Raw genomic sequence first — 20,313 nt, 5'->3', positions numbered from 1 at the left:
TCCTCCAAACACCCCTGTGCTAGAAAATTATCGGAATAGCACTTGCAGCCATCAAGAACTTTTTTTGGTAAAGAAAGCCGTCAAGAATAAAATGCAACCAGTCGTCCCGTGTAACCGTACGTGCGTGCACGTAACTTTGCTGCGCTTCGCTCGCCGCTGACTTTTCCTCCCGAGTGGATAATCATATAAACCACCCAGTCCTCACCACTTCACCAGCAAACGCCTTCCCCTCCGGGTGCCGATGACCGCGACAAGTAGCCTTCTTTTACCAATCCCAGCAATCATCGTCGCCCCCTCTCCCGCTCCGAAGCTTCCTCCGTCGTTTTCCCCGGCGGGCGACGCTCACCGGGCGCGAGAGCGCGCGCGCCGGGTCAGAGACCCCGGCGGACAAGAAACCTCCCTCCCCGCCTCCGCTGCCGCTGCATCATCGCATTGCATTGCCGCCGGGTGGAGCGATAAGCAATTGACTTGACTTCCCTCCCTCCCCCACTGCACTTCGAGCCCCCAGCGGGGTTCTTGACTTCTTCCCCCTCCGGTTATTATTGTTGTGACCGAGTGCGCCGCGCTTCATCCGGTGGGCGGCCCGCCTGACTCCCGTCGTCGTCTTCCTCATCCTCGCCCTCGTTGCGGAGCGGAGGCGCGCGTTCTTGGACGCCACGGGACACGGGCGGAGGTGGGTGAGCCCCCACGTGGGTCGCTGATTCGCTGGTCGGGTTCCGTGCGGTGGTGTATCTGCTCTGGTTTTCTTGGCCCGGTCTCGATTTCTCGCACCGGCAAGCCCGTCTCATCTGCCCAATTTCCCCTCCCCCACTTCTCCTACCCCGTTCTTTCTCCACTTGGTGAGGACGCCGAATTCTCGGTTGGCTTAGCCGCTTAGGAGGTGTTTGGATCAAATCCAGTCAGGTGAGTTTGTCCAGTGTTCGTCCCTAAGTATCCGAGGTTTGTGCTATGCCGAATTCTAGTTTCGTTAGCGGCCTTCGTGTATATGGCCGATGCTTGTAGTGGACCTGGCGCATGTTTGGTCGATTTTGGCCAGGGAAAATTCGAAAAAAGAAAAATATTGGCCATGGAAAGGAGATGGGGGAACGATGGTGTAGGGTTGTAGGAATTAGGAAATATGCCTATTATTGGCAGTGGGGAATCCCAACCATGAATTAGGCATCCTTCAAAAAGCCCCACTTTAACTTCTTCAGACATGTCATAAAAGGCTATGCTTTATTCCAGTTAGTTAGTACTTATTGGTGTGTAATGTAGTGATGTTTTTCTTCCATATACCAGGAAGCTCATCAGGGTGTTGGGGTCATCCGGAGGTGCAGGCTGAACAATGGGGCAAAAGGACTCCAAGCCTTCCTATAGCTACTCTTATGATTATGGCAATACTTCATCGGGGTATACTTCCAGGCATGCTGGAAATCCAACATCCAGTTATAGCGCGAGGTACGCCCCTTCTTCAGAGAACAATGTGCAGCCAGAAACACACGCCAGGTTGCAGAGGAAGTATTCAAGGATTGGTGATGACTACCGCTCTTTGAGTCAGGTATCCACTAGCTGCATAAAATGGTGTTATTCTTCTTTTTGTTCAATCATCCTTGGTTAACTTTGGAGCTTGGAAGAAACTGTTTCGATAGGATTGCTTTCTCCAAAGGATTCCAACAGGAGCTGTATTTTTGCATTCTCTTCACTAGTGTCTTTTCATGATATCAGTTGTCACTATATCAAATTCATATCTTGCTTCAGTTCCTAAAGGGCCATAGTCACATTGTGCATGTACTAGAGTCTTGCACAATATTCGTCTTTCAGTTATGGTTCTGTTACTTGTACAGGTGACTGAAGCTTTGGCACAAGCAGGCCTTGAATCTTCAAATCTTATTGTAGGCATTGATTTCACAAAGAGCAATGAATGGACAGGTTAATAGATTCCCCCCTTTTGACTTCGGATGCATACTTGTGTTTCTTTACATTTGTTCTGTGCTGTACTGGTGCTCATTACACACTAAGCTACCAGAATATTTCTCTTTTGAAACAAGAGCTACCATACTATTTCTTGATTCCCTGGTTTTAGGAGAACTTTTTTATGTTAGGTAAAATGTCCTTCAATCGCCGCTGCCTGCATGATATTGGAAGCACTCCAAACCCATATGAACAAGCCATATCTATTATTGGAAGGACACTTTCAGCTTTTGATGAAGATAATTTGATTCCCTGCTTTGGATTTGGTGATGGTAATTATTTAGCTCCTTTTTTCTGTTGATCACTTGATGGATTTTCAATTACATGTCTAAAACACATTGCTGATCTAGAGCTTCTGTTCTCTGATGAGCAGCATCAACTCATGATCAGGAGGTATTCAGCTTTTACCCAGAGAACCGTCCATGCAACGGTTTTGAAGAGGCGCTAGAAAGATACAGAGAAATTGTTCCAACTCTTCGATTAGCTGGTTCGTTCAGTAAAGATTTAATGTAGACATTTTCTTTCTTTCTTTTCTTCTGAAGAAAGTAGTTCTTTCTTTCATAAAGGAGAGACAATAAGTAGAATTTGCTATTTCACAGCATGTTGTAACTAGCTGTTTATCAAATGGTACTCCATCCATCCCAAATTTTAGGTCGTTTTGGCTTGTCTAGATATGTAGATTTTGCTATGGATCTAGATATACGCTATGTCTAGATGCATAGTAAAAATTGTGTCTCTAGAAAAAGCCAAAACGATCTATAATTTGGAATGGAGGGAGTACTTAAATAGGAAATGAGTCTAGATCAGTTGGATGAGGGTGTGGATGTATGCCCAGACCACTCAAATTTAGTCCTTGTCAAGGCAAATTTGGGTGACTATTTGGTTAGTTCTTCTTAGTACAAATCCACCTATTTCCTCCTAGGTTTATCTAGCTTTTTTAATAGTACTAAAGCTTGGAAACTAAAATTTTAGTAGTTTATCAGCGAAAGAAGTGCATACTAAAATATTCATGGTTATTTTCTAACAGGGCCTACATCTTTTGCTCCGATAATTGAGACAGCAGTTGGAATTGTTGACAGCACTGGTGGTCAATACCATGTTCTTCTGATAATTGCTGATGGACAGGTTGGCAAACATATTATCAAATTTTTGCCTTTGTTTAAGTCACTCTGACCATTAAATGTTTGTTAGCAAAGCTTTTCTCTAGTAGAGCTTTTGTTTGTGTACACTTTTTTCACATGGATAAAACTTCTGGTTATAGGTAACCCGAAGTGTTGATACACAATATGGACAATTAAGTCCGCAGGAGCGAGATACAATTGACGCAATAGTAAAAGCAAGGTACTCTATCTGACAGAGGTTTCAGAAGTAAATAAGTAATACCTTCATGTTCTACTGAATCTAATGTTTCAATAAAGTAAACACAGAATAATATCTCTCCTTCAAAAAATATTCCAGCCAGTTCCCTCTGTCAATTGTTCTTGTCGGGGTTGGTGATGGACCATGGGACATGATGCACCAGTTTGATGACAATATACCTGCTCGCTCATTTGACAATTTCCAGGTGATTGTCCTACAGATTATGTCTAGTAGTCAACTGAATAATCTGGTTCGAAATAACATAGGTATGGAAGTTTATTTTTGCAGTTTGTGAATTTCACGGAGATTATGTCAAAGAGCATAGCTGCTGAGAGAAAGGAGGCAGAATTTGCATTGTCAGCACTGATGGAAATTCCTGAACAGTACAAAGCAACACTTGATCTTCAACTCTTAGGGTATCTACTATGATTTCTAATGCTATGCTGGGTCAATTAGGACTACAACTTGAGCTTTGAGAAATGATGTGCCAATTCACCACTTTCTTAATTTTTTTCTACTATTTCAGACGCCGACACAGAATAACTCCAAGAGTTGCTCTGCCGCCACCAACAAGGAATGCTTATTCGCGGTCAACTAGCTTCAGTCAGCAATCTGGTGTTTATTCACGATCTAGTAGCTTTGACCAACAAACAAGTGGCTTTCAGCAACGTTCCGAGAGCTTGAAACAGCAGCAACCTGCCGCCACAAGGAGACCTGACACTTATGCAGCAGAAAGTGCTTTAGAGGACAGACTGGTACGTATATATCTTTCTTATTTTCACCATCCCCGATCATTTTATGCCCAAATCAAAGTTAAACTGAATCACTGGAAATTTGATTTTACCAGTGTATTCACATGTTATTAGGCTTATTGATATTCGACCCTTGCATTTTGTTTCTTTAACTTCCCTTATAAACCTAGCCTGATTTAACTATTTCTCAGTTTCACTTGTACCTTCTTATGTTCCATTTGATCTGGAAACCATAGTAGTCAAGCTTGCTGTTGTACTGGGATACATATATTTGCATCTTGTGGTCGTACTGATGACTTTCAAATCCTGGAGCAAAGGGTATTCCATGTTTGGGTTCCTATCTGCTGACGGAATATGTGCTAAAACTATTCTCTCCGCCCTACAAACTAAGAGCTTGACACTTTTTACCTGCAGCTGTGCCCCATTTGCATGTATAAATCGAAGGACCTTGCATTTGGCTGTGGACATCAGGTGTGGGAAACTTTTAGCTGACTGTACTCAACGTTTTCGCTACACAATTCCTGTTCTGCATTCTAGGCTGCTAACATACATGTGTTTGCAGACTTGCTATGAATGCGGGAAAATTTTGGAGCGCTGCCCTCTATGCCAGCAGAACATAACCACAAGGATCAGGCTATACTGATCTGAAGCCTATGGAGTAGCACATGTTGAAAGAGACTCCTGCGCAAATTTGTTCAGAACCAGCTTTAATGCTAGCGCTTCATCAGATTGTAATTGGCGTGTTAGTCTTTCTGCATAATAAGAAGGCTTAATGTATGTAGATAGTGGTGATGTCACTGTCCCAGTAGTGCACAATATGTAGTTTAGCTACAGTGTTTACTGTAGAAAACATCGCACCACCAAATAATGTACATGTTTTCCACCCTTTCTTTCCCTTCACATCTCTTAGTAAATAAGTTGGAACACCTGAAAATTTGTGGATTAGATATGAATGTTGTGAAGCAAATATAGGCTGTGGATTAGATATGAATGTTGTGAAGCAAATATAGGCCCCGTTTGGCAGGGCTCCACGGACGGCTCCAAAACCGGCTTCGTCCGGAGCCCTGCCAAATGGTGCTTCACCCGCGGCTCCGGCTTCGGAACGCTTCTGGAGCCCCGCGTTTCCCGCTCACTGGAGCGATTCAAGGGAGGTGGAGCCACGTTTTCGTGGCTCCGCCCCACTTTTTTCCAACGATACCCTCGGTAATCGCGGCGGCCGAGATAGAGAGAGGAGGCGGACGGAGGTGCCGACAGCGGCCGGCGGCGCGGAGCGGTGCGCGCGGCCTGGACAGGGCGGAGGCAGCCGGAGCGCGCGCCTGCGGCGGTGCGGGCGGAGCGGAGGCCGCTGGAGCGCAACGCGCGGCCGGGGTCGGAGCGCGCGGCCTGGGCGGGGCGGACGACGGCCACCGGAGGGGCGCAGCCCGTGGGGAGGAGGGCGGCCGGCGGGGAGCAGGGAGCTTGCGGTGCCGGTGGAGGGAGCTCACGGCACTGGAGGGAGCGCGACGGCGGGGAGGAGGGAGGCCGGCGGGGGAGGAGGAAACGGGCCAGACGCAGGCGTAGTGAATGAATGGATAAGGAGGAGAGGAGGGGGGAAAAGAAAAGAGGTGAGAAAAAAGAAAATGAGAGGAGAAAATGAGAAGGGAAAAAGAAAAAATAGATAAAAAATATAGGGAAGGGTAATTTAGACATTTCACAACATCAATCCAACATGTGAAGCCGTTTTGCCAAACGTTTTTCAAAACGGCTTCAGCTCCATCAAAAAAGCCGCTCCACCAAAGAAGCCAGAACCGGAGCCGTTTTCAGAGGAGTCGGAGCCCTGCCAAACAGACCCATAGTAATCTCTGAGCTATGAAATGTGCTGTATGCAAAGACCCAATGAATCAAAGCTTTCAGTAACATCCATGTATTACACTTATATATCTTCAGTAATACTAGTATCAGTGTACATGCAAAGTGCAAACAAATCAACATTTTGACACAGTTTTTTGGTTTTTTTTTTTGATAACATGTTTTTTGGTTAACTAGGTGCCGGAGGGAAGAGACAATTTAGTCCACAACACAACTACACAGGTGAAGCACATATATCCGCACGAATCTTGACATGGTCCGAATGCTGCCACGTGGACCACAAGGATTGGGTCCCAGGCCGAGGCCACCGGCGTGGCAGCGGCTTAGTACTTGTACCCCTTGACGTACAAGCTCTCGGATGCGGCGGCGTCCCCGGCGCCGGAGCCGGCGTACTTGCCAAGCGTGGCCTCGGAGTTGGCCTTGCACCGGGCGACGAAGGCGGCCTGCGCGGCGGCGACGTTCTCCTTCTTGCCGAGCCACTTCTTGAGGGTGCTCTGCTGCAGCGCGCGGCCGAAGGAGAAGGAGAGCGTCCAGGGCCTGAGCACCTCCAGCTTGTTCATGGCGTTCAGGTTCTGCGTCGCCTCCTCCTCGCTCTGCCCGCCCGACAGGAACACCACCCCGGCCACCGCCGGCGGCACCGTGCGCCGCAGCGTTGCCACCGTGTACTCCGCGATCACCTCCACGCCAACCTGTGCACGCACAAATTGCAAGTGGCACCCATGAGAAATTAATCTTGCACGGTGTACGGATTGGTGCATTCTCCTTCACGAACGCTATTGAATCAGCCGAAATCAGCCAGTTTATAGACCAGCCGAACAGTATGAAAAAAAAAAAAGAATTGCAAGAAGGATGGGAGCAAGATGCTGGCACGTGCCTTGGGGCTGTCGGAGCCAGGGGTGACCATGTTGGTCTTGAGGAGGGTGCCCTCGAGGAGGACCTTGTGGTCGTTGAGCGACTTGTAGACGGCGGCGAGGACGCGCTCGGTGGCGGCGGCGCAGGTCTTGATGTCGTGGCCGCCGTCGGTGAGGATCTCGGGCTCGACGATGGGGACGAGGCCGTTCTCCTGGCAGAGCAGCGCGTACCGCGCGAGCCCCTCGGCGTTCTGCCGAACGGCGAGCTCGGACGGCTCCCCGGCAGCGCCGACCTTGAGCACGGCGCGCCACTTGGCGAAGCGCGCGCCGGCCGCGTAGTACTTGGCGCAGCGCGCGCCCAGGGAGTCGTGCCCCTGGGTGGTGGTCTCGCCGTTGGTTCCCGCGATCTCGACGGTGCCCTTGTCCACCTTGATCCCCGGGACCACGCCGCCGGCGACGAGCAGGTCCACGAACGGCGTCCCGTCGGAGGTCTTCTGGTACAGGGTCTCCTCGAAGAGGATGACCCCGGAGAGGTAGTCGAACACGCCGGGCGCCGTGAAGAGCAGCTCGCGGAGCGCCTGCCGGTTGGACTCGACGTTCTCGAGGTTGATGCTGGAGAGGCGCTTGCCGATGGTGCCCGTCGACTCGTCGGAGGCCAGGATGCCCTTGCCCGGCGTCGCGAGGAACTTGGCCGTCTTGATCAGCTCATCTGCAGACGCGTGGCGTAAGCGCAAGAACGGTGTCTAATTAGCTGCTGACTATCATTTCCTCCTCCATTACTCGATTGTCTATTAGAGTTTCATTCTTTTCGAAAATCATTGTTTACTTGACTATAAACCAGCTATGTCAAAGACGGAAATGGAACTTTTTCTTGCGTTCAAAAAGAAATGGAACTTTTTCCAACTTGAAATTTTATCTAAAACACAAGAGTTCAACATGAATTTCGGTAAACGTGACTTTCTCAGAAACAGCTCGATTTTGTTAAAAACCTAAGTGTAGCGCCCACTACACTGCATGCATGGTACATACTGCTTAGCAAATTTGAAATTACTTTGCTAGTGCATTACTAGCTCTAGAACTGCACACAAAAATTATTTTTTAAAAAGATAAATAAATAAATACTGAAAAGTGTGAGGCAGATGTACATCAACAACTTGCAGCTTTGCAAGGGCATGAAAAAGTAGAATCAGAATCTCAGATACAGAGCAACAAGAACCTGCGTATTTCCCCACAAAAGCAGACATGGTGGCCCTGTCAGGTAGAACTGTAGCAGAGGCTTTGGGTGAGGAGGGTCAAGGGAAGGGAGCAGGAACAAAATCCAAACGTGAGCGTTTTCAGTGGCTGCCCTTTATAAACCACCATCTACAGGGAGAGGAGGGTACGCCAAATACGATTCATGGCCGCATGGGCCCTTGGACACCCATCACCCGTTTCCGGATAGGAGAGCCACACTGCGCCACCCAAATTTCTGACGGCCAAACCAAATTATAGTTTCCACTAAAAAAATTCTAAGGGACACTCACAATTCCCTTTTTACAACACAAACGATGAAAGAAAACAGAGAGAGAGAGAGAGAGAGAGAGAGAGAGAGAGAGAGAGAGAGAGAGAGAGAGAGAGAGAGAGAGAGAGAGAGAGAACTAAACAAGTGGTGGCGATGTGGACTTTATCCCTGCAGGGTGAACGTAGGGACGAGATCAGTTGATAGTTGTCTCTGAGCTCTGAGCTGAAAGGAAGGTATGAGAACATGAAGCATACATGTATTCGCTTCCTCTGCCATGAGCACAAATTGAGGCCCAGTTTTTTTTTCTAAAGAAAAACATCGTGGCCCAGTTTTGAGATACTTTGTACAATGTGATCTCAGTCTAAATTCGTTCTATTTCGAAAAAATCTAAATTGATGCAACCAAACTCTATGCAGGCAACCTGAGTTCTTCATTTTTCTACCTTACAAGCGTTGGGCCCAACATCATTCCTCAAAATCAAGTTACTGTATAACTGGGCACCCGGTGCTTCAATGTAGCATCAAACTTCTGGGAGTAATGAAGCGGCCCATGCCATAACAATGAAGATGATACACAGAGCACTAGATCGTTCCATATCAGTTCTTCAATCAGCACTGGGAAGCAGTCCTGCAGACACAGAAAGATGACATTCAGGTAAATAAGGATTGCATACAAACGACATCGGAACAGGAAAGGAAAATATAGATTGACTAGACTTACGACATATCATATACCACAGTCAGGATTAGCCACACAAACAAAAATAATCCTGCCTAGAGCTGCCAGATGGCCTAGATGACAACTTATTGTGTTTGAGCATTGTGTTCTTTTCACAGAAAATTTTCAAACTTCATAATAATTTTCACTTCACTGCTGCTCAAGTTTATCCAAGCAACAAAGGTTTTTATCTCAGAGGACCATTTCACAGAAAGTAATATGGCTGGTAAGTTGCAAATATCTTTGACAGACGCGGCCTACGGTCATTCACAATCTATAAGACAACGTGGAGCTTAGCTAGGGAGCAGTGAGAACAAAAGTGTAACAGGCTGGAATAGATGGGTGATAGCAACTAACAGGTGAAAACTCATCGCCCAAAGCATCTCAGCACCGAGGACACAAGAGCAGATGATAGAAACTTCATTCCAGCAGATCCACCAGGGAAGTATGAGATGGCATAATATGCTAGAGCAAGGACCTGGTAAATACAAGAGAAAAGTTTGTTAGCTCAAGTCGTTATAAACTATAGCAGATAGGCACCAGAAACTAACAAAGCCCCAGACTGCAGTGCGAGAGTTACATGGCTTATTCATAGATTCAGGTTTCTCTTCAGAGTTGTCCCTAGCAGACAGCAGGAAGAGCAGGGATGGTCCTATTTATGCTGAAAGGAGTGAAGGCGCCTATCGCATATGAAAGTCTAATAACATAGTGCAAGAGAATGCAGAGTGCAAAGAAGAGGTCATCACCTGAAGCACGGAGAAGAAAACAGAAAGTATGTAGCTATGAAGCACCATTGACACATAAATGGTGGCAACCATGCTGCCGACAAATCCCACGGTGAAAGGTAATCTCTGCGACATAAGGAAATCAATTTCAGGAAATTGTAGCACAAATGCGTAGTTCTTGAGATAAGATTTAAATTTCAGCATATGAACTCATGATATAAGCCATCAACTAACAATGAATCTAGAAAAGACGGTACGCCAAGACTCAGCAAATGATCTTGTAGATTGTTGGAACCAAGTTATAAGCAATAAGCTATAGTCAATAAATGCATGTTATCATCCAAAACCACATCAAGGTTGCAAAGAATACATTCACTATGGTCGCAAGTTAATATAATTGAAATTTAGTATCATGCATGTTAATATGTCTTAACCTAAAAAAATAATGCACATTGAGTACTGTACGTCTCCGCCGAATTAAGTATGGTATAACAATCACACCAATAGCAGCCATAGGGCTGGTGTTTCTATCAACAGCCATAGTAGCTTCACAATTTGAAAAACACTTGATAGCTTATCAGATTATCAATACCTCAATGATATGATATGCTTTGATACCAAAGAAACTTGGTCCTGTGATTTCCTTTTTATGACACAATGATCTGTGGGAAGGCAGCTCAATGATACTTCTACAAGAAATGTAAGTGGTATACAAGGTATTTGCCCTTTTTCTTCACTACGAGACCATTGTGCATGTGTCAAAAGAATAATAATATGTCCATTTCATTGTGAAATAACTTTTTTATACAAGATAAATGTATGATAGAATTTCACATAATTGGTAGCAAGAAGATCAGTGAGTCTACAAGCAGGCTGTTACTGGTGTTTCCATTCACAACCATAACAGTTTCACAATTGGATACACAATTGATAGTTTATCAAATTATCAGTACCTCTAGACTATGATATGATACAAACTTGTTCAGTTAGCATTGTACTTGTACAAGAAAATTCAGTCACATATAATAAATTAGCTCTTCTTCATTATGAGATCAATGAATGACAAGAATAAATTTATGCTCACTTCACTGGGAATAAAAGTTGTCGTGGTGCTGCAAACCACAGCCGGGTGGCGGAAGGCACCCGCCCTAGCCCTGAGGGTGTGTACTCGGGGGTTAGCTGGTCTTAGATCGATCTCACTCAAGAACACGATGAACACAGCAGGATTTAGAGTGGTTCGGGCCGCCGGAGCGTAATACCCTACGTCCACTGTGTGTTGTATTGCCTTCTCACGAGAGTGAGAGGGTTGTGAGAGCTTCAGTTCATCTCCAGAGCCTCAGTTCGTGTGGATCTTAAGAGCCACAGTTCGTGGGGATCTTAAGAGCCACAGTTCGTGGGGATCTTGTGTTCTAGTGGGCGTGCTCTCTCTTTTATATGTCAAGGGGAGCACGTACACTGAGCGGGGCCTCGACAGGTGGGCCCGGCGATATATTTGATATTGTACACAGCGGAGCCTTAAATGCTACAGATCCGGAGATCTTCGTCGTCGGCTTCCGTGCGTAGCTTCTGACCAGGGATGGTCTTGAGCTGTCTTGTCGGAGTAGAGTCTAGCCTCTGGAGCCGCGCGTCGAGGTCATGATGAAGCGCCGAACTACTGACTCAGTCCACTGTAACTGACGAGCCGCCTCGGTAACTGGCGATCCACAGTGTGGACTGACAAAAGCTGCCCTGTGCCCAGCGGCAGCAGAGCCTGCCTCAACCACTCGCACTTAATGCGGGTGGGTGAGGGAGCTTCCAGCGGAAGGCTTGCGCCCGCGCCCGCGTCTGCGTGACACATGGCGGCTCCGGACCCCTCCCGAGGAGTTAGCTGAGCCGAGAGCTCACGGGGGGTCCGGATAGGCACGTGGAGGTCCCGGACCCACCTGCGGGAGTCCGGATGGCACGTGGAGGTCCCGGACCGACCTGCGGGAGTCTGGATGGCACGTGGAGGTCCCGGACCCACCTGCGGGGGATCCGGGTCCGCGGCCACAGGTGCTGAGCATTTCCACCTCTGGGACACGTGGTGACACCGGACCCGTCCCCGAACGGAAAGCGGGTCCGGGACCGTTGGTCCGGTGAGATGGAGCCGGAACCCAGGGGCCCGGCTGCTCAGCTCCTTAGGGCGTAGTTATGGATAACTACGCGAGTCTTGGCACAGTAGGAGTGGGTACCCCAGCTGTAGGGTACCGACAAAAGTTAAAAACAGTACAGGCAAAGTCACACAGCACTTCACAGAATTCATAGCAAGAAGATGACGAAGCTTATGAGACGGAAAAATTTGTATGACAAAAGGTACAATACCTCTTTGGAAATCATATGATAGAGCTGATTCTTAGGCCCTTTCAGTGCAAAGAATGATCCGATTATGAAGGCACATCCCGCCGTGAAACAGATTGCAAACTTTTGAGGCATTATCACCATGACTGGCAGAAATATTGTGAATGCAATGAAAACTAGGAATACGCCACTAGCAAGAAACAGTCCGAAATACATGAGAGATCCGCCAGATGTAACACTGCTTGTTGTGGACTTGAAGCTGCCAGGCAACCCTTTAACACCTTTTGAGACCCTGGACAGATAAGAATAGCAGAACACCATTAATTGAAAGAAACATCAAAGTTCAAAGCAAATGTCATCATGAAGACAAGGAGAAGGCTTGCAAGAGGATAGCCCAAGGCCATCAGATGTGTTGTCCTTTCTTTCACCGGCATGTTTTGATCCTTCTCCCATTTCCAAGCATCATTACAACTAAATTGAATTCTAAGTTTAGACAAACTCAACATTTAAACAGCTCAAAATGAATTTTCATGAAATCTTTTCCAAAATACAAGTTCCTAAATTGACATTTTTTTTCCTAGTTCAAGAACCCCACTTGCACTTGGAGATTACCATGGGAAAACAAATTGCTTCAGAACTCAGCTGGAATTGGTCGACCACCTCATCTATGCTACAGCTGGAGCCCTGGAATGATAAATTGCTCCTGTTGTCCTTAAGCTCATCCTAATGGACTCACTGATAACTGAAATAAATTTGTTCTCCCTAGTTCAAGAACCCCACTTGCTATTGGGACCACTATAGGAAAACAGAACATTTGTTGGCTAAAACTGCTGCCAAAGGATGCTAGCCCAGTTGGTTAGTCACTCCGGCGGCACCCCTCAGGTCCTGAGTTCGACTCCCCGTGGGAGCGAATTTCAGGATGAGGATAAAAAAATTCCCTCGTTGGCCCCGTGTGCCAAAGCACTGGTTGTGAGACGGCTCAGGTTAGCCTGAGGACCCTTACATGGCCCAGGCACAGTTCCCAGGGGTTACGTCTCCCAGTGTCAGGGCGGGGCCACGGTTCGGGGATTTTCTCGGTCGGGGAAGCCGAGGCTTCTTCTTAAGCTAATACCGGTGGGGCGGTCTTTCCCCACCCGGCCGAGTTTTTTGGCTAAAACTGCTTCAAAGCCCAGGAGGAATTTGTCAAGAACTTCGTGTATGGTTCGGCTCCAGCTCTGGAGTGGCAAATTGTTCCTGCTCTCCTCACGCTTAACCTAATGGCCTCACGAACTGAAACCCCATCCATTACATTCTGTTCAGATCCGATGTGGGAACTCCCCACAGTCATTTCGCATAAGTAGTAAAATAGGAAGCGGAACTAAGCTAGGTATGATCCTATTGCGCAGGTAGGACCTAGGAGGATACTGAGCGCTGTAGGAAATTCGTCAAGCACCTCGTCTATGCTACACCCGGACCCCCCTGGAGTGGCAAACTGTTCCTGCTCTCTTCAAGCTTAACCTAACGGACTCACGAACTGAAACGCCAACACACTGACTCCGCGCGGAGACGATCTGGGAACTGCCTACAACTGCGATCCCTTCGATTGTGCAGTAAAATTGCAAGCAGGACTAAGCTAGGTACGATCCTATTGCGCAGGTAGTAGGAGGATACTGAGCGCTGCCCTAGCAGCAGGAACAAAGAGGAGGGGCGAAGGGCGTGGGGGTTCCCGTGTACGTACACGCCGAAGGTGCCGGCGACGCGGTCGTTGGCGGAGCGGACGGCGGCCCTCGATGTCGATCCCGAAGCCATCGCCCGCGTCCTCGGCGGAGCGGGCGGCGGCGTAGGAGTTCCAATCCGCGAGCAGCGACGGCTGGGAGGAGGACGCCGCCGCCGAGGAGGAGGGCCCGGAGCCGGAGGAGAACCACTGCATCTCGGCCCCACGCCGTCAGAGAGAGAGGACGAGAGACAGGGAGAGAGAAGAAAAAGCGGATGCGGGCTGTAGTAAAAAAGCCTTTCCGAAGAAGGTTGCAAAATCAGCGAGCGAGTCAGCGAGGCTGCAGCTTGCGCCGTGTTTAGTTCTTTTTGCAAAAGAATCTTATCAATTTGTACTAAATGAAGTATATTTATAAAACTTTTTACGCATATGAGTTGTAAATCGCGAGACGAATCTAATGATGTTAATTAATCTATAATTAATTAATAATTAGCGGATGGCTACTGTAGCATCAATGTTGCAAATCATGGATTAAGTGTGCTCATTAGATTCGTCTCGCGATTTACAGCACATACATGCAAAAAGTTTTGTAAATAGACTTCATTTAGTACTTCAAATTAGTAAGATTCTTTCGCAAAATTTTGTGTTTTTGCGTTTGAACTAAACATGACCTTGATTCCCCCAAGAAGTTCTTTGATTCCCCCAAGAAGTTCTTGGTTGTTTCTTTTTTTAATTAGTACTATACTGAAAAAAGTTTGCCTTTGGTTTTTTGCAGTCAAATGTATGAAAGTTGATAATCGACATCTTTTTTTTGAATTTCTGCAAAAGCATATTTGGTTTCAGAATTTTTTTCTAAAAAATCAATAGTTTACATACATACTCTTCGTAGACAATCACTGTAGTGTATTGTTAAATGTGCTGATACCAAAAAAATATTTCGGGAGTAGCTGTCTACCCCAGGCCCAAGGTGTTAGCTAGGCAAGCACTGAGGCCAGTGCGTTCGCTGCTCCAGCACTGACAAAAAAAAAAAGGAGTGCATCGCTGCTAGACACTCAAACTCAAGAGTAGATGACCCACCACAGACGCGATCGATTATGATAATAGAGTCTTAGATAGAAAATAGAAGCATATCATTGTAGCCTCCAGATAATAGATTTTACTGATGAGTAAGTCTTAGCTTAAGGCACTAGCAGTATTGTATAAGCTGCACATATAATTCTGTGATGTCACCCATGACCTATATCAGTATATGAGGTCAGCAGTGACATGTAGTTTTCTTAACTAGCAAGTATATCTGCTGTCCACAGCAGAAGTAGCAGTAGTCAACTTAGATTTTACCACTTCAGGACTTGTACTAGTATAAATATGCCCCTTTGGGCTAGCAATGAAATAAGCATTCTGCTTCTATACTTTCATTTGGCACCAGAGCTAAAAAATTCTGAGAGACCTGTGCTCCTTGCCGTGTTTGCTTTCTTCCCTGTCTTGCTGCTGAGAGAGTGAGGAGCCATGACTTCAGCTCCAGGCGATGTCCGGTTCCGCACCTATCGCCGCCGTTCCCCTTCTCCACCACACCGACGTGGCAGAACACAGAGACAGACCAAAGAGGTGGTTGTCCAGCGCATCGTGAAGGAAGCCAGCAGCACCCCTTACCCGCAGCTCACTCGCACAAACTATGAGGACTGGAGCCTCTTGATGCGGGTGAAGCTGGAGGCCAGAGGGTTATGGGATGCGGTGGAGCATGGTGATGCTGACCGGCAGGAAGACCGGATGGCTGTAGACGCCATCCTCTCTGCTGTGCCGGCGGAGATGATTCGGCCGCTGGCCAGCAAGCGCACAGCAAAGGAAGCTTGGGAGGCGATCAAGTCAATCCATGTTGGCTCTGATCGTGCAAGGAAGATGACCCTGCAGCGCCTCCGCCGCGGCTGGGAGCTGCTCTCCTTCCGCGACGGCGAGCAAGTTGACGACTTCGCCCTACGCCTCTCCGGGATGATGAGCTCGCTCTCCATTTATGGTGAGCAAGTCTCGGAGCAGAATGCCGTCGAGAAGCTGCTTCGAGTGGTTCCAGACAAGTATGCGCAGATAGCCCTGTCTATCATTACGCTACTTGACACCGACTCACTCACCATTGAGGAGGTGACCGAGCGCTTGAAGATGGTGGATGAGCGCCCTGCAGCAACCTCTTCCTCGGTGGAACAACCTCAAGCAGGAGGCAAGCTGTACCTCACTGAGGAGCAGTGGGAGGCACGCTGGAAGGAACGCAACTCCGGCGAGGGGTCTTCTGCTGGAGGCTGCAGGACCACCCACACCGGCCATCACCGACCGCCACGCAAGCAAAAGAAGCAAGGTGGCTCAGGAGGCTACAGGGCGCCCCGCCGCGATTCCTCTCGCGATCCACCTCGCGATCAGAGGCAGTCCTATCGGTGCCTCAACTGCGGCAAATACGGCCACTGGGCCAAAGATTGCCGCAAGCCTCGCCGGGAACGGGCCAATCTTGCCGAAGAGGAAGATGATGGCCCAGCCCTGCTCATGGCAGAGGTCTGCACACCGCTGAAACAGAGCACTTTGCTCTGCTGTTCCAAAACAGAGGAGGCGGACGCTGCTTCACCAAAACAAAGCACCCCTGCTCTGTTCAAAATCCATCTGGAGGAACCACGCGCCCAACTCCACCTCAACTCTGATGGCAACCGTCATGCTGATCAGTGGTACCTCGATACCGGCGCAACAAACCACATGACTGGCCGGCGAGATGTCTTCTCCGAACTTGACCAAAACATCACCGGCACAGTCCGCTTTGGCGATGGTTCGCTGGTGACCATTGAGGGCCAAGGCACGGTCGTCTTCCACCTCCAGCGGCGAGCAGCAAGCTCTGACAGGCGTCTACTTAATCCCACGCCTGAAGAGCAACCTCATCAGTGTTGGGCAGCTTGATGAGAGTGATGCCACGGTGGAGATCAAGTGTGGGGTCATGCGCATTTGGGATCAGCATCAGCGACTACTGGCCAGGATCGAGCGGGGCTGCAATCGGCTCTACACCCTGCACCTCGACATCGACAGGCCTCTATCCCTTGCTGCCCGTGCCGACGACAACGCCTGGAAGTGGCACGAACGCTTCGGCCACATCAACTTCAACGCCCTGCAGCAGTTGGCGAAGAAGCAGATGGTCTACGGCCTGCCAGCGATCGAGCACGCAGATCAGTTCTGCGACACTTGCGTCCTCACCAAGCAGAAGCGGACGCCATTCCCTGCTCAGGCAAAGTTCCGCGCTGAGCACGCCTCGACTTGGTTCATGGCGACATCTGTGGCCCCGTCACGCCTGCAACTCCCGGCGGCAAGAAGTATTTCTTACTGCTAGTCGACGATTATAGCCGTTTCATGTGGCTGCTTCTACTGGAAGCAAAGAGCGACGCACCAGCAGCCATAAAAAGGTTCCAGGCTGCAGCAGAACTTGAAAGCGGGAGGAAATTGAAGATCCTACGCACTGACTATGGTGGGGAGTTCACCTCCCTCGAGTTTGGTGACTACTGCGCGGCGAAGGGGGTGCAGCGCCATCACTCGGCGCCATACTCGCCACAGCAGAATGGCGTTGTGGAGCGGCGCAATCAGACCGTCATGGCGACAGCGCGCAGCCTGCTCAAGCAACGCAGCATGCCCGCCAAGTTTTGGGGAGAAGCCGTGTCAACAGCCGTGTTCCTCTTGAACCGAGCGCCAACCAAGGCGCTCAATGGCAAAACGCCATATGAGGCATGGTATGCAAGAAGCCGGCCGTAAGCTTTCTCCGCACCTTCGGGTGCTTGGCGTTCAAGAAGAAGACGCGGCCTCATCAGTCCAAGCTGGAAGATCACAGCACTGCTGTTGTCTTCATCGGCTACGAAGCTGGAACCAAGGCATACATGGTGTTTGACCCTGTGTCCCAGCGCGTCCACATCACGAGAGACGTGGTGTTCGACGAGAAGAGAGGCTGGGACTGGAGCAAGGTGGAAGAATCAGCAGATGGCGAGTGGCGGACCCAAGAGTTCACCGTCGAGTCAACCACCATGCTGTATAATGCTCCAGCACCTGCTGCTCCAACACCAATAGCAGCAGCATCACCGACTCCAACTGATGGGGGTGCAGAGCAAACAGCTCATACACCACCACCAGCGCCATCTGCAGCACCTACTGGAGAACAAGCTCCGGTGGAATTCGCCACACCACCACCTTATGCTAAAGACCAGCTTGATGCAGAGCACAGCGACACGCCTGTGCGCTTCCGCCGTCTGGACAATGTCCTCGGCGATGACGCACTACTACCCGGCATGGCGGAGCGTGAGCTGGCTGAAGGTGAGCTGCACATGGTTTTATCATTGGAACCTGCATCCTTTGCTGAAGCAGAGAAGAAGTTGGAGTGGCAGCAAGCAATGAATGAAGAAATCAGGGCAGTCGAGGAGAACAAGACATGGCGGCTTGTTGAACTCCCACCAGGACATCGGCCAATTGGGCTCCGGTGGGTTTACAAGGTGAAGAAGGATGCTGCTGGCAACATTGTTCGCCACAAGGCCCGGCTCGTCGCCAAGGGATATGTGCAGCGCGCCGGCATTGACTTCGATGAAGTGTTTGCGCCGGTAGCCCGACTTGAGTCTGTTCGGCTCTTGGTCGCTACAGCTGCACACGCCGGCTGGTCACTCCACCACCTCGACATCAAGTCGGCTTTCCTCAATGGCGAGCTCCGAGAAGAGGTCTATGTCGAGCAGCCACCGGGCTTCACCATCAAAGGCAAGGAACACCTTGTCTATCGGCTGGACAAGGCCTTGTATGGCCTACGCCAAGCACCACGCGCATGGAACATCAAACTTGATGCCAGCCTGCTGGAACTCGGTTTCAAGCAGTGTGCCACTGAACATGGCATATACACACGTGGCTGCAGAGATCAAAGGCTCCTAATAGGGATCCATGTGGATGATCTCATCATTACCGGCAGCAATCCAAGGGAGATTGAAAGATTCAAGGCAGAGATGAAGGCAAAATTCAAGATGAGTGACTTGGGACTGCTCTCCTTCTACCTTGGCATTGAAGTGAAACAGGAGAAGGACAAGATCACCCTATCTCAGTCTGCCTATGCTGCCAAGATCCTCACTGCTGGTGGAATGCAAGGCTGCAATCCCTGCATAGTGCCCATGGAGCCACGGTTCAAGCTGAGCAAGGTTAGCTCAGCACCTACAGCAGATGCAACCTTGTATAGAAGCATTGTGGGGAGCCTGCGCTACCTCACACACACTCGACCTGACATCAGCTTTGCTGTGGGCTATGTCAGTCGCTTCATGGAAGCCCCAACAGCAGAGCACCTTGCTGCTGTAAAGCGCATTCTGCGCTACCTAGCAGGAACTCTGTCCTATGGGCTCCAGTACAAGAAGGAAGAAGAAAAGAAGAACATGAAGCTGGTCGGCTACACTGATAGTGATATGGCTGGTGACATTGACACTCGCAAGAGCACGAGTGGCTGCATCTTCTTCCTCGGCAGCTGTCCTATCAGCTGGTACTCGCTGAAACAGCGAGTTGTGGCACTCTCCTCATGTGAGGCAGAGTACATTGCAGCCACATCTGCTGCCTGCCAAGGCATTTGGCTGTCAAGGCTGCTTGGGGAGCTCCAAGATGAAGAACCTGCTCCCTTTGAGCTAAGAATGGACAACAAAGCAGCAATCGAGCTGTGCAAGAATCCTGTCTTCCATGAGCGCAGCAAACACATCGACACAAGATACCACTTCATCAGGGACTGTGTTGATCAAGGGAAGACAAGGGTGAGCTACATCAACACTAAAGATCAGCTAGCTGACATCCTAACTAAGGCATTGGGAAGGATCCAATTTGAAGAGCTACACAACAAAATTGGCATGATCAAAATTGCAAAACTAGAAGAAGCCAAGACTTAGGGGGTGATTGATGAGTAAGTCTTAGCTTAAGGCACTAGCAGCATTGTATAAGCTGCACATATAATTCTGTGATGTCACCCATGACCTATATTAGTATATGAGGTCAGCAGTGACATGTAGTTTCCTTAACTAGCAAGTATATCTGCTGTCCACAGCAGAAGTAGCAGTAGTCAACTTAGATTTTAACACTTCAGGACTTGTACCGGTATAAATATGTCCCTTTGGGCTAGCAATGAAGTAAGCATTCTGCTTCTATACTTTCATTTACATCAGGTAGCTTTTCTGACAACTGTCCCCAAAATTTCTCATCACTGCGCTGGTGGAACAGCAACAGTGTCATGTGCAACATTCTGAAAAAAATTTAGAGCAACAGCTGCAACAACACAATTATTGTAGCATTCATAAATGGATTTTTGAAAAAAAAAATACTAATCCCTTAATGATCCACCTTTGGTCGGATAAATAAACACAAAGGTGTTGCATCAAACTTACACAATGAGACAAAATCCTGCTTCACAGACACAGAATAGAGAACTGAATTGCAGGTCCCTGTAACAAAAGGGGCGTGTTTTGACCAAATATGAGCTCAAAGATCCAGACGCTGCAGCAACTCCACCATGAAGAACAAATAGGCAATTATGCGACAGTTTAATCAAATCAAAATTGGCACTAGAAAGATATTGCAGAAATTGAAA

At 48.6% G+C, this 20,313-nt stretch overlaps 2 protein-coding genes and 1 pseudogene across 6 annotated transcripts; 1 reads left to right on the top strand and 2 right to left on the bottom strand.

Annotated features, from left to right (window-relative positions):
- The first annotated feature begins 234 nt into the window (after positions 1–234).
- Positions 235–5,028, top strand: LOC120703884 (E3 ubiquitin-protein ligase RGLG2-like). 4 transcript variants are annotated; one of them, XM_039988089.1, is made up of 13 exons: positions 235–673; positions 1,279–1,537; positions 1,824–1,908; positions 2,082–2,222; positions 2,324–2,437; positions 2,978–3,075; positions 3,212–3,291; positions 3,409–3,514; positions 3,598–3,725; positions 3,836–4,064; positions 4,476–4,532; positions 4,624–4,743; positions 4,792–5,028. In XM_039988089.1, the coding sequence occupies exons 2-12, from the start codon at positions 1,325–1,327 to the stop codon at positions 4,702–4,704; spliced, it is 1,332 nt and encodes a 443-aa protein (XP_039844023.1). In that variant the 5' UTR covers positions 235–673; positions 1,279–1,324; the 3' UTR covers positions 4,705–4,743; positions 4,792–5,028. The 4 variants fall into 4 exon arrangements, with proteins under 4 accessions (XP_039844023.1, XP_039844021.1, XP_039844022.1 ...); XM_039988087.1 differs by having other exon boundaries at positions 235–903; positions 4,624–5,028; XM_039988086.1 differs by having other exon boundaries at positions 236–673; positions 4,624–5,028.
- A 909-nt stretch (positions 5,029–5,937) lies between these two features.
- LOC120703885 (fructose-bisphosphate aldolase 5, cytosolic-like) lies at positions 5,938–8,163 on the bottom strand. The gene is made up of 3 exons (XM_039988090.1): positions 7,977–8,163; positions 6,784–7,469; positions 5,938–6,598 (listed from the first exon to the last, which is right to left on the bottom strand). The coding sequence occupies exons 1-3, from the start codon at positions 8,002–8,004 to the stop codon at positions 6,233–6,235; spliced, it is 1,080 nt and encodes a 359-aa protein (XP_039844024.1). The 5' UTR covers positions 8,005–8,163; the 3' UTR covers positions 5,938–6,232.
- A 316-nt stretch (positions 8,164–8,479) lies between these two features.
- Positions 8,480–13,928, bottom strand: LOC120703886 (annotated as a pseudogene). Its single transcript, XR_005687298.1, has 5 exons — positions 13,737–13,928; positions 12,044–12,311; positions 9,725–9,829; positions 9,336–9,456; positions 8,480–8,888 (listed from the first exon to the last, which is right to left on the bottom strand). The product of XR_005687298.1 is annotated as a protein transport protein SFT2-like (transcript).
- Between the last annotated feature and the right edge of the window lie 6,385 nt (positions 13,929–20,313).

The sequence above is a fragment of the Panicum virgatum genome, chromosome 4K, assembly GCF_016808335.1.
Source record: "Panicum virgatum strain AP13 chromosome 4K, P.virgatum_v5, whole genome shotgun sequence".
Taxonomy (NCBI): domain Eukaryota; kingdom Viridiplantae; phylum Streptophyta; class Magnoliopsida; order Poales; family Poaceae; genus Panicum; species Panicum virgatum.
This window is presented reverse-complemented; position numbering and strand designations above follow the sequence as displayed.

Excerpts from the sequence above, each read along its gene's own strand:
- LOC120703884 (XM_039988089.1), top strand. The coding sequence starts at position 1,325 with ATGGGGCAAAAGGACTCCAAGCCTTCCTATAGCTACTCTTATGATTAT. Across the intron at positions 4,065-4,475 it reads GTGCTTTAGAGGACAGACTG|CTGTGCCCCATTTGCATGTA; the intron begins GTACGTATATAT and ends TTTTACCTGCAG. Across the intron at positions 4,533-4,623 it reads CATTTGGCTGTGGACATCAG|ACTTGCTATGAATGCGGGAA; the intron begins GTGTGGGAAACT and ends ATGTGTTTGCAG.
- LOC120703885 (XM_039988090.1), bottom strand. The coding sequence starts at position 8,004 with ATGTCTGCTTTTGTGGGGAAATACGCAG. Across the intron at positions 7,470-7,976 it reads TTTTGTGGGGAAATACGCAG|ATGAGCTGATCAAGACGGCC; the intron begins GTTCTTGTTGCT and ends ACGCGTCTGCAG. Across the intron at positions 6,599-6,783 it reads CTGGCTCCGACAGCCCCAAG|GTTGGCGTGGAGGTGATCGC; the intron begins GCACGTGCCAGC and ends GTGCGTGCACAG.